Genomic DNA, 13,989 nt, shown 5'->3' with positions numbered 1-13,989 from the left:
GTTATATCATCTTTGTTTATAAAAAAATTTACATGAGTCCATGTCCTGACTTAAGCAAAAAAACCATGCTGAGACAAGAAATTAGTCCCTAGTGTTTATTAACTGCTACAATAGACAGAAAATCCTACCAAACTGAAGGAGCGTGGGAAACTCAGACAGATAAACCCCAAAACTCAAGGTGGGTCTGCTCTGAGTTTCTTTGAAGGACAGTTCAAAGCCTCTAAACTACGCATGCGTTTTCCCCCCTGGATAGGGGCCCCCTCCTGCTCACCATCCATACTCATAACAGTCCACCATCAAAACTCTTGTACCTATTTGCTGCATCTTAAGCTTCTTCCTGATAATAAGGTCTGCTAAGCTTGCAATTTGTCCTGCATGTATTTAGAAATAAAAACATTGTACATACTTGTAGATTTTTCATTATAATCAATGGGAGACATAAAGTTTTGGTTTCATTTCAGTGTGAACCTGACATAAATTGATTGGCCTCTGAACCTGACCAAATCAAACTGCGTCCTGAGTTATGTTCTAAAACCACATGCCTACTTTAAATCAACAGCATGTTATTGATGAACCTCTGGTTTTACAATAATACTAGGGCTGAATCAAGGGTCCTCAATTTGCTGAGGGTCTCCACTATTAATAATAAGACTGTCCCTTATTCTACTTTTACACACTGATCATTATAGTTCTCATCAAACTGTCCTCTTTCTTTCCTAGCATGGATGGCGTTATACATGCAAGTTTCCATAACCTCTCTCCAGCAGTACTCAGAAGGTAAGTTGTTACTACAATCTAGCAGTGTATTTCACTTTCTGGGTGGGTCAGCTTGGATCACTGTTGCTGCCTTTCTCCAAGCAGGAGACAAGGTGGGTAAGATTATGGCTAAAGCAAAGGCAGTTTGGTAAGCATGAAGGGAGCAGGAATGATAAAGCATCAATGAAAACTAGGAAGGAGAAATGTTAAGTAACTGGCAGAATTCATCTACAAAGCTGAAAGGCTATTGCAATCATTCTTTCTCCTTTACTGATCTTACAAATACCAACTTTCCCAAATAAGTTAAATAAATAAGCAACAATTATAAAGCTTGCAAGACAGCAGCAGCTGTGAAATGTTTTGCACTGGGTTAGGAAGAGATGCTCTGGAACACAGAGAACAAATCAGCTGTCTGCTACTCATAAAGGCAGCTGGGTTTTTCTCCAGGATCCTGTGGCTGCTCACTGCTTCAATGAATTGCAATCAAGTGCTGTGTCTGTATTCATATATGTGCCAAAGAACCTATTCTGAGTTAAATCTGAAGCACTGCACAGTCCTGCTATCCAATTTATTTTGGAGTTTTAAATGTATGCAAAAAATGTTTTAACTTCCTTAAAATGGAGAAGATTCTATAAGCACTGAGGCAGAAAACAACTCAAAGCACATGAACAAGATTACTAATGAGCCTGCAATTCAATTTTGATAGCCCTCCTAAAATAATTTCTATTTTGAGCTTCTTCTAGAATAAACCTAGAACAACAAAAGAAGTAATCTAGTGTCAAAATAAATGTAAACGTAATGAGCCTTGATTACGAAACAAAATATGAAACTAGTTAATCTGGTCAAGTAACATTTGAAAATTTGGCTTCATTATTAGAAGCAGCAGAAAAGCATTGACATTTTCTCAAAATGGCATCTTCTATACATATTGTGTTGCCATTCAGACACAGGTAGAAAATGCAGCCACCAGATTCTTGGCATCAGTTGATGAATCAAATCAGTTATTCTTATATACAACCTATGTTTCCCCACTGACCAGCGGGCTCAGTATAAGAGGCCTATCATAAATATTTAAAATTCTGAACAGCTTGGGATGGGAACACTTGGAGGAAAGCTTTCTTCTTTATCCACTTCTGTATACAATCCACTTAACATCTGAAGTCCTGTTCCTGGTCCCCTGGCAGTGGCAATTTCCAGACAACAAAGGCTCCCAGATACAACACTTTGGTCTTGGGACACTGCTCAAACAGAAATAGGATCCAGCTAGAGTCACCACTTCGTTGTTCTTTTGCAATCATGATCAATACTCCAGATCTCCTCTGACGTGAGACATACATGGATATTAATATTGCTGAGACAAAAACATTGGTTAGGTGATATAAAATATAGAAGAGCTGCTTTTCTGATTATCCCAGTATCTTCAAGGATATACCACATTTTTAAATACCTAAACAATATATGTACTGTTCCCAGAAATGTATACTTGCTACGAACTACAACAAGTAACATGTTTACTGCAGGAACATCCATTCCTTGTAATATCTCCAGAGACATGGCTCTAGGAACCAATAAGCCCTTGCCTACAGTTATAAACAAGATAGGGAATAAAGCTGAAATGATATGCAGTTATCCTATTATGCAGACAATAAAGTTTCTGTCCATGTGAAATTGTACGTAACCCTAAGAAAGGATAAGTCGTTGTGTACAAGATGGGTGGCAGAGAAATTTAATAATTTTTAAAAGTAAATAAATAAATAATAAAATAATAAAATAAATAAGTCATATGACTATAAATATGCCCCTTAAACAAAGTTATAGATCCCTAAAGCAACACTACTGCAGCCAATTTTCTGGATTAATTTTCTATATTATTTCTGCAGAACCCTCATAAATTAGGCTAAGGACTTTAATAACAGTCCAGTTCAGATCCACTTCTCCACCTACCCAGGCAGTCCAGATGAAGTTGCGGCAAGTTAAAGAAATGGAATCCACACCCTCTGGTATCATACTTTTCACCACCAAGATCAGGAGCCACCATTCATTATCTTCTCTCCTGGACAGAAAAATGTGCTTTGTGCATGCAGGATGAAATAGAGAGTTCATGCAAATAAAGCAGGGAACCAGTGTACAAAGTGGCTTCAAACTGCCCTGCATGTTCCCTCACTAGGAAAAGCACGGATGGATGAGGCATAGCACCTCTCTTGGCAATCCAAGAGAAATATCTGCAAGAGTGCCTGTCAATGTCACTCACACTATACCTTTCCCTTTTGTGGCAAGGCATCATCTGTACCATAACAACAGGAACAGTTAGGAAATTACTCAGGAAACAAAGAACAGTTTAATCTATGTTTTTAAATAAATTCCATATATTGTGAAGGTGTTCAAGACAATACAAAAGGAATAAATCAAAGCAAATATACAAATATCTGTACATTTCAGCTATAACCTTTCACCACTGACACAAAACAATTTAGCTAAAAATCTCAGAAAACCACTAATTTTCAAAGTTCACAGCACAGGCAAGGAAAGTGTCTAAGGAGAGAAGAATGCAGTATACAGTCCATAGGCAGATCAAACCAAACTGTACCTTTTTATCTATATGAAGAATCACAGCTGTGAGATAGATATCCAGCATATCATGGAAAACTATTTAAAATAATATGCAGACTGACAGAGTACAAGAAAAGGGTAGGAAAGCAGAAGAGCAAATTAGGGATAAGTAGAGCAAAAAATCTGATGAGTACTGATATTGGCCAGATACCCAGGAATGGATTCAACTTTGCAGAATCTATCTTCAAAATATAAAACGTACCAAGAAAACTATCACACTAACTGTTCTTTCAAGTCAGTTAGGAAGATGAGAATGCACAATGGTTAAAAACATGACTGACATGCAAACAAAACATAGAATACTACTGGTAAGCAAAAGCATTTCAGAAAAAAAAAACAGACAAGCATCCTTATTATAACCCTATCAAACCCTAACTATCCATAAAAGGTTGTGATTTTGGATAAGGCTTGCCAAGTGTATTCACAGCTGAAATAATATTTGAATCATCTACAATATATCTGAAAGTATTTAACATTACACTTCCAAATAACTTATAAATAAAACAATTACCACAAATAAAACCAACTAAAGAAACAAATTAAGAAACAGAATAAATAATTCCATTAAAATATTTGGTAAACAAAAACAATAAACTTTGGCACAAAAAAGAAAATTTTGGAACTTTCTAGAAAGGCCAGATAAAGACAAGCACCACTGATAAACCCTCTGCTATGGACATGGGAATTTTTTTTAGAAACAAGTAGTAATACGTCAAACCTATATGGAATGAAAAAAATGGGGTTTCAAGTTAAGCGTGATTCCAGGAACTTTCTTAGAGACATCCATGTAGTTAATACTTTTGGCAACAATACTGAAATGGTTTGCCACTTTCTTCTTTCGGCACATGGAAGGAAACATATTTAAGCTCCCAAATCTTTCAAACTATATTCAAAGGAAGTCCCATACACAATATATTATAGTACTCCATGGGCTGAAGCTTATGTTGTTAACTATTGTGCAACGTAATTCCCTTTTCAGCTGTTTTCTGAAATGAATTAAGGAAATATATTTACATTTACATATGAATTAATCCAGAATGTAATTTTATTTTGAGTAAGCATGCACAAAGTCATACCACAAGACATTTATATACATGTAAGTTCTCTTTGCTTTGAAGTACAAAAGTTCATAATGGACACAAGACCATAAATGTGCTTTCCAACACTATCTTCATTACAATGGAAGAAGAGAAAACTATGAAGTATAAAACTATAAAAGCCAGGGAGCCTATACATTTATTAGTCATTTAAACTGCAGTCTGGGATTCTTTCAAGACTAAGGCAGATGGCCTAAAAGGTCTCATTTCAAATTGTAGACCATCTGTCTCTGATTCCAAGAGTAAGTATCTTATCAGAAGGCAACTGCTTGCTTCATTTGAAGTCCATTATCTTATGCAGAGAAAGCCAAAACAATTATTATTGTTATGTCTAAATGAAGGCCAGAAAACTTGTATGATTTAAGTAATGAACTGTGTTAATCCTAGCATACTGATATTAGAATAAAAGAAAGAAAGAAATGACCAAAATTGCCCAAAATTGCTAGTTTGGAAGTATTGTTTTAAACCTTACTTTTTAAAAAATGAAACTTTTATTCTAGAAGCTGTTAATAATTTGGGATACTTATTAGATAGACCCTAAAAGGGACGCGGTGGCGCTGCGAGTTAAACCGCTGAGCTGCCGATCGGAAGGTCGGCGGTTCGAAACCGTGCGGCGGGGTGAGCTCCCGTTGCTAGTCCCAGCTCCTGCTCACCTAGCAGTTCGAAAACATGCAAATGTGAGTAGATCAATAGGTACCGCTTCGGCGGGAAGGTAACGGCGTTCCGAGTCGTCATGCTGGCCACATGACCCGGAAGTGTCTATGACAACGCCGGCTCCAAGGCTTAGAAACGGAGATGAGCACCGCCCCCTAGAGTCGGACACGACTGGACTTTACGTCAAGGGAAACCTTTACCTTTACTATTAGATAGACTGCGATCCACTGCCAAATTTGTAGTAAGCTTACTAGCTTTTATTCATTATTGGACAATGTTGGTGCCTTATCCAACCCAATGCCCTTCAGATCCCATCCAGTGTGACCTGAAACTCAATGCAGCTGTGACTAGTTCAACCAGGCTCTTCTTAAACAAGAATCCACATTCAATATCTTACAATTCATCAGAGATCACGAACATTCATTTTTATTCTCTTAATTTAAAATTCATGAATGGTCAGCCACTGATTATTACATACTTAAGACCTACAAAGCACATAGAAAAGTTAAGACATTGCTGCTATGTATGCATCAACTTTCCCAAAGATGTTTTCCTATCCATATCCATCCCCTTATTTATGACACATATCACTACTTTGAAATCCAGGGCACTCAAAAATAAAGTGCGAGCAAACATTCACTTCCACTTAAGTGAGCGAGCACATCTATTTTCAAAAGCAGCAAAAGTAGCAAGTATAATAGAAGTGTGGCATTTCCACAAATACTTGTCTATATATTATCTTTTACAGAACATGTTAAATCAATCTTTCCCAATCTGGCACATTCCAGATCATGTTTAACTATGGCTTCTATCATTGCCAGATAACAAGAGCATTGTCATGCTGCCTACATATTGAGGATGGAAGCTACTGCCCAACATACAGGCAGACACACAATTGTGAATTTAATTCAGTGTTTTCTGAACACTGTGTACGATCTTCAAACCCATGCTTCATGACTGAACAGTTATAAATTCAATAGTCACTATTTCTCAATAATTTCTCTTGACCTGCTAGAATGTTTAGGACAAATTCCTTAGCAACAAATGCATTTCAGAACAGATCTATATGCCTAAATGTTCTCCTTTATTTTTGGCTTAGCTGCCTATTACACATTCAATATTTTAGTAAAGGCATATAACTACTGCAGTACATCTGAATTCAATGCTAACACGTTATGCAAACCATATAAAACATATTCTGTTCAAATTAATCAGAAATAAAACCAATGCGTTCACATAACAATATCTATATAATTTGATCAGGAACCTGCTTCAGTATGTGCATGAATTACAACATCTACCTCATATAATATGCATTCAAAAGAAGAATTTAAGACTTCGTTAACTATTTTAAGCCAAAGATTCAAGGTATATCTATTACACTAAAAAAAAAGAGTACAGGCTTCATAAAGTATATTATCAAATAGCTAAATAATAATCACATTATTAAAGCCACAAAGAGGACTGTTCCTGATGTTTCTATTTCACTACCTTACAAAAAAGCTACACTTAAATTAAATGCATAAGGACCTCATGATTCAAAGAACATTTCCCAACAAATACCAGACATTTTTTCTCCCTGTAACTAAGGTACTCTTATACATTATTACTATATTTATATTCAGAGCTTTTTCTCTAAAAAGCTCAAGATACATATGCAGCACTCCCTTCTCCAATTTTTCACAATGAGACTATGAAGTAGGTTTCACTAAGAGAGACTGGCCTAGAGTCAATCAAATAAGTTTGGTGATTGAATGAGAATTTAACCTGGGTCTTTAATAACACATGCCTGACTTCAAACAGCCCAGGGGAAACAAATGCACATATCCAGGCTTTTTTGACAAGTGGGAAAAGCTGTTAGAGCACTAGCAGATCAACTTTCTCTTTCGTTGGAAAGATATTCCTCCTAAGGTTTAAACATTCATGGAGCACCAGAATAAGTATAATTTTAGCTAATGTTTTTTAAAAAATAATTTTAAAAACTGGGAGTTCCATCTACTGCCCTCAGAAGCATAATACACCATTTAGGAAACCTGTTTTCCGCCCTCACGAAGTTCAAAGAGCATCTGTGCCGCCTTAAAGTGATTATATCAAAACTTTGCAAAGTAGCCCCCCTTTAAAAAACAAAACAAAACCAAGTACATCCCTTTAATTTTTAGAATCCCGAATAATGTGCACCACTGAGCTGAGCAATAACAACTTTGCCTTCCGCAAAATCAAAAGAAAGGCTCCTATTTCCGAAGTAACCACTTCCATTCAGAAACGACACGTAGTAGGACCCTGTCTTAACGGAAAAATAAACCGGCGAGGAAACGCCTTGTTGACAACCACGGTGTGCCTGAGGTTGCTACACCACCCGGCCGGCCCCTTACTAAGGATGAGCAAAAAGCCGGAAGACGGAGGGTCCCCTCATCTCTCCTTCTGAACTCCATCCCCAGCAGAACTGACAAACGGCGTTGCCTCCCTCCTCTTTGGCGCGTTACCTTGCGGACCCCCTTGTAAATGTAGAAGTAAAGCTCCCGGCCCACATTGAAGCAGAGCCGGTCCCCATTGCCACTCTGGTCGTTGACATTGACGAAGGAGACGCGAACAGGGTTGGAGCCCTGCGAATTGAAAGGCACCCGGTTGGGCCGGCTGTATTCCGAGTGGCTCAGGAGCTTGTAGAGCCCCTCGCGGGTGGTAAACTGGGTCTTAATCTCGTTCATCTCCTTCCCTCCTCCCTCCGCCGCCATCTTGGAAAGGAGCATTCATCGTCTTCCAGTACCCGGATGAAAGGCCAGCGCGCAGACGCACCAAAGAGGGAAATTGTTTCTCCTGTTTGAAAGCGCATGAAGGGAAGCTGGCGAAACGTTCCTGCCATGAAGTGGGAGGAGCGAAGTCCTTCCCTGTTTACCGCGATGCTGCGCATGCGTCAGTCCTGCCTGGTGCAAAGGGATGAGGTGGAAAAGATTAAAGCGATGAGCCTTCGGAGTGAAGGGAGAATGAGCATGCGCCGAAGGAGGAACTACTTCCTGGTGCTTTTGCGTTGGTAATTTTGCGTTAAAAGGAGGAAAGTTGCAGCAGGAGCTCAGTACGTACTTCTGTACGAAAAGAATGCAGCTAACTGCGGATGTTTATTCGGAAAAGACATTGCACACATTCTTCGTTGCTTAATTCATACTAAATTCTTAATTTTTATTTATTTAATGCGATTCAACATACTATATGTGGTTTCTCTTTTTAATCCTCACAGATACATCATATCTAATCTGTATCTTTGTTGCTTCTTGCATCCCAAGATTGGAGGGTGGGAATGAGGGGATTTTCTGTATAAATGGTTTGGAAACTATGCATTTATTATGCCTTGCAACAGGTCATTCCTATCTTTCTTCTTTTAGTTGTTATTTACCAGATTCTTAGTTGCATTAAGATTGTACCTTAAGGACTTGAAAATGCACGGAGAGATATCATAAGGAGCAAGGGAGTGTATATTAGGGCTACCACATCTGAACTGAAAAAAATCCAAGCAATGGCTAGATGACAACAGAGGGTGAAAAGTTGTTTGTGCCTGCTTCCATATAGAGATCATTTGGATTTTTGCAGCCCAGCTATGGTAGCCATGTACATACTGTATACAAGGCCTGAGATTTTAGAAATGGGTATGAAGTTCTGTACTGTACTTTGCAACAAGGTGCATCTGGCCTCCAGAATATTTTGCATCTTAACAACCTAAACTACACAACTAGATATACAAATATACTCAGTTTGTATGTTGCTAATTCATTTTAGAATGCAAATACTGTAATATCAAAGTGTCTTCATCAACAGTGAAAATTACTGAAATGAACCACTTTCCAAAAAGTCTTGGAAAAGCCATTAGCTGGCCTCCTTTTCTACAGCCTCCAAATCACTACAAACCATTTTTGAGGACTCAATAAAACAATTGGGGATTTGTGTGCTCCATCTCTGTGAATTCAGTTTGATATCACCTATGTTTAGCATTGGAAAATGTTACCTTCAAGATCTGGTACATAAACAGAATATTGTTTTTGAGCTCATCCACACAGCCTGTTTATTGTGTGAAAATGCCCCACTTACCATTTGCTGTTGGGCTCTGTGCCTCCATGGCTGTTTGTGCTATGGTGTCGTGTTCATCGTTTCAATGTGTCTGTACATCGTAACGGTTCGCATGCCAGAGCACTGATGCACGTTCCTAGCTGGGAGGGAGCTGCTGATAAACCTTGCACCGAGGGCTATATCTCTTTGCACTAAGGAATGTGTTTGGGTTATCTTTTTGTGTCAAGGTCTTTTTGCCCATTGATCAGCAGAACTTGTTAGGAGCACCTGGGAATGTGAATTTGAGAAGACTGAAGGGGGGGTGGGACTCTGTTTGTAATGGGGCTATTTAGTTTGATTTTAGGCGCGCTTTTCTCATTTAAGGGACGCGGTGGCGCTGCGGGTTAAACCACTGAGCTGCCGATCGGAAGGTCGGCGGTTCGAAACCGCACGGCGGGGTGAGCTCCCGTTGCTCGTCCCAGCTCCTGCACACCAAGCAGTTCGAAAGCATGCAAATGTGAGTAGATTAATTGGTACCACTTCGGCGGGAAGGTAACGGCGTTCCGTGAGTCATGCTGGCCACATGACCCAGAAGTGTCCTATGGACAACGCCGGCTCCAAGGCTTTGAAACGGAGATGAGCACCGCCCCCTAGAGTCGGACACGACTGGACTTTACGTCAAGGGAAACCTTTACCTTTACCTTCTCATTCTCAGCTTTCTTTGTGTTTGCATTCTATTCTTAATAAAATCAAAACTTAAACTTCGTTTTTGAGTCTGAGCACGTTGTTGGGAAAGGCATTCATTACATATGGCTGCCAGACAGAACGTTTTTAGCAGCTGTTTTCTTCTTTTTTGTGTATTTTGTTCAGGAAAATATGAATCTCGTGGAAGGCTGAATGCAGGTCTTCAGGAAGGCCAATGTTTCCATTGGTAAACAGAAAGCAGACCATCACCAGCAACATTTTTTCCCAGTTGGGAGTTGGGAAGAGCAGCTGCACAGCATGTCTTCCAGTTGGGCACCAAAGTAGAGGACAAATGCATCACCAAGTTGTTTGCTGTGGGGGCTGCAGCTTCATTGTTGTAGTCCATTGTTGCACTGTGTGAATGTGTGTGGGCCAAGCAGGGGCCTTCTTATCCTTGGCCAGGGATTGTAAGACAATGATGCAGGAGGCTGTGGTTTTTCTCCACCTCCTCCAGCTCCAGTTCTAGCTGTATCTACCCCTGCATACTCTGTAAGGGGTACAAGAGGGTGGGGGCCTGCTGAATCTCAAGGGGACGGGTGTTCCATAGGGCAGGAGTTGCTATGGAAAAGGCACACTTCCTAGGTCCCATTAGATGGCAACAGTTAAGGGAGGGGACCTAGAGCATGTCGACTCTATCCAATTTGGTGAAATGGACAGATATTCTCAGGGAGAGGCGATCCTGCAAATAACTTGCCCCTGTGCCATGTAGGGCTCTAAAGGTGATAACCAGCACCTTGAATTAACACTGGAAGAACACTGGGAGCCAGTGCAGCTTGCACAACAGAATTGTATAATGGGCAAACATAGGGGAGCCTAACACTGCATGCACCACTGCATTCTGGATCAGTTGTAACTTCTGGGTGAACTTCAAGAGCAGCCCCATGTAGAGCATGTTGCAGTAGTCCAACCAGGACGTGACCAAGGTATGAATGACTGTGAGCAAGGCCTCCCAGTCCAGGAATGGGCACAAGTGGCACACAAGGTGAATCTTTGCAAAAGCCCCTTAGTCATAGCTGCCATCTGCTCTTTGAGCTGGAGCTATGAGTCTAAGAAACTCAGTCCCTTCTGAGACGTTTACCATGCCTACATTCCTGCTGCGGGCTAAGCTCCCTTTTATCTGACCATTGCCCTGGCTGCGGCTCTTTCCCCTGTCTCCCAAGGTCATTCCCATATACCATTACACCCAAATTGCGCACCAGCTCTGTCTGAGGAAGTGCTACCCAGGGCTGCAACTGAGGGGGGGGGGGCAAGCAGGGCATGTGTCCCAGGCCCCACAATGGGGGGGGGGGAATCCATGTTTGCCCCAGGTGACTCAGACCCTAGTTGCGGGCCTGTGCTACCCTGTCTAGAATCAAATATGACACACCACCAGACCCTGGAAGGCACCAAAGCCACTCCATCTTGTCAGGACTGAGTCAGAACCAGTTCCTCCCCATCCAGTCCCTCACAGCTTCCAGGCACAGGATCACCAGCGCTACAACATCACCTGCCCAGCCAGGGGTGGAGATGTATAACTGGGTCTAGTGGTTAAGGCAACAGGCTAGAAACCAGGAGACAGAGTTCTAGTCCTGCCTGAGGCATGAAAGCCGGCTGGGTGACTTTGGGCCAGTCACTCTCTCTCAGCCCAACTCACCTCACAGGGTTGCTGTTGTGGGGAAAAGAGGAGGAGGAGGGAGCATTGGGTATGTTCGTCACCTTGAGTTATTTATTAAAAAAAATAATAAAGGTGGGATAAAAATTAAATTAATTAAATTAAATTTCTGTGACCACTTCAGTCTTATTTTATACCATGGTTGATGGTATTGAAAGCCACTGAGAGATCCAGGAGAACCAGGATGGTTGCACCACTCTGTCCCGAGTTCTCCAAAGGCCATCTGCAAGCACAACCAGTGCTGTCTCAGTACTGTACCCCAGCCTGAACCCAGTCTGAAAAGGGTCCAGATAATCTACTTCATCCAGGGCCCACTGTGGTTATTCCAAGTAAATATGCATAGGATTGCATTGCATATTTGCAGATAACAAGTATCTTCCTAAAACAGCAGTTGGTTTAACTAATTCACATCTATTCCCACAGGAAAAAAATGACTCACTAAGATTTAGCTTGAGAGCAAACTATACAGTAAAATAAAATTATTGCAAACAGCATGTGCACAGTTCATACCACGTGCTTGCCCACGGTTTACTCAAGTAATCCAACATTCTGAGTCCACATGACAAAAGATACAAAGACACCCTTACATCAAGCTCAGTTTCTGAGGACTGCATCCATGCAGTTTGCTTGAAAGCGTTTCCATAAACTAATCCCTCAGCTTGGATTTGTACAATATGGTAGACTAAATATGATTGGCTACTTTGGGCTTGTGTTAGAATATCACGCCAGCTAGATGCGAAGGAAAGCTTATAACTGCACTGCATAGGTTAAATATATCTAAACAGCAATGAGAATTACATAGTTGAATACAACATTAATAGTGTGGGAGAGGGGCAGAAAAATAATTTTGTGTTGCCTTGATTTTTTCCCCTCACAATCTGAATGTACTGCTTTGGCTCCCTCTGGTGAATCTGTGTCATACTGCAAGAAGTTAACACCTTTATTTTTTGAAAGAAATTGTACTATTAACAGAACAAGGGCCAAGATCTTCTCTGCTTTTCCATGCCTCAACTCCCTCTTTTTCAAGGTCTATATGCATATGCAACAGAATTAAATGGGAACACAATTAAATGGTAAATGAGGTGTATATTTTGCTGAATTAGCAAAACTATATGCATCATTTCACACTGCAACTGTTGTATGATGGGAATTATTTCATCATCATACGGTGATTACATAGTGCCATGGATTTCCATGGTGATGAGAGCTTCTTATCCAAGGGACCTACAATCTAAAATAACCATAGGGAAACAGGAGGAGGAGGAGGAGGAGGGAGTAATGGAGATGTGGGTAATTAAAATAAGTATTTGTAAGTGTGGAGTCCTTGGTGCTTGGTTGTTTGCTTGTAGACATTTCATTACCCAACTGGTTAACATTATCAGTGCAAATGAGTGTGGGGTTTGTCCCCTGTTTGTATACAGTAGCTTGCCCTGCCACTGTTGGTGGGGTGATGGTTTTCTCCTTGGTAGTTTGTTGATTAGGCTGTTGTTTTCTGCTTGTTTTGAATGGTGTGTAAATATACTTTATTTCTATGTGTCTATTGATCGCTGATGCATCTGAGTGCCAAGCTTTCAGGAATTCCCTAGCTTTTTTGGATTTAGCTTGGTCTGGGATGATCACAGTTTCCCAGTTGAAACTATGGTTGACTCTGACCATATGTTGTGAGATTAAGGAGTTTTCATCATCTCTTCTGACTGCTAGTTGGGGTTTATGGATGCGTTCTGCTAGTCTTCTGCCTGTCTGTCCTACGTAGTAGCTAATCAAGGAACTACCAAGGAGAAAACCACCATTACCCACACCAGAATTGGCAGGGCAAGCTACTGTATATAAACAGGGAGCAAACCCCACATTCATTTGCACATCTGCAAGCAAACAACCAAGTTCAGAGAGCACCAAGGTCTGCACCATTCAACCTGAGCTACATATATTCTCTTCTGTTGGATTTGTAAGTGTTTCAGTTTCTCACATCATACTAAGTAGGCTGACCATACCTCCTGTTTTGAACGGGACAGTCCCGTTTTTTTAACATTGCCCGACTGTCCCGTCATTTTAATATAAATGTCAATTTTGTCCTGTTTTTTAAAAACGTTGGAGCCATTATTGGGAAAAGCAGGAAAAAATTGAAATTGAAAAGGAGGCTGACTTGGCAGTAGTTGTCAATCCGGCAGGAAACCTAGAGCGGGAACCGCAGGAACAGCTGATCGGCGGTGAGCAACAGGAAGAGTCGCTGCCGCCACTCAGTGCAGTGGAAGACAGTCAGAAAAGCGTGCCCAGCAGAAAAGAAGCCAATTGGCTCTAGGGCCAAAATGGCGGGAAGAAAATAAAATAAAAGGGCACGCCAGAGAGGAACAGGTTGTCGGGGACAACCGTTCACTAGACTCCTCTGTTCTTGTCCTCCCATCCCAGCTCGCCGCCGCCCTTAGCCCTCCTGCACTTCTCCAG

At 40.8% G+C, this 13,989-nt stretch overlaps 1 protein-coding gene across 7 annotated transcripts in view; it reads right to left on the bottom strand.

The window, feature by feature from the left end:
• WDR20 (WD repeat domain 20) overlaps positions 1-7,903 on the bottom strand; it is a 60,037-nt gene extending 52,134 nt beyond the window's left edge. For 5 of the 7 annotated variants that reach the window (XM_063290338.1, XM_063290337.1, XM_063290341.1 and 2 more), the window contains exon 1: positions 7,601-7,903. In XM_063290338.1, the coding sequence (XP_063146408.1) occupies positions 7,601-7,864 (264 nt within the window). In that variant the 5' untranslated portion in view covers positions 7,865-7,903. The remainder of the gene's footprint in view (positions 1-7,600) is intronic. The other 2 variants (XM_063290339.1, XM_063290340.1) reach the window with 1 other exon arrangement.
• Between the last annotated feature and the right edge of the window lie 6,086 nt (positions 7,904-13,989).

Source organism: Candoia aspera, chromosome 1 (genome assembly GCF_035149785.1).
Source record: "Candoia aspera isolate rCanAsp1 chromosome 1, rCanAsp1.hap2, whole genome shotgun sequence".
Classification (NCBI taxonomy): Eukaryota; Metazoa; Chordata; class Lepidosauria; order Squamata; family Boidae; genus Candoia; species Candoia aspera.
This window is presented reverse-complemented; position numbering and strand designations above follow the sequence as displayed.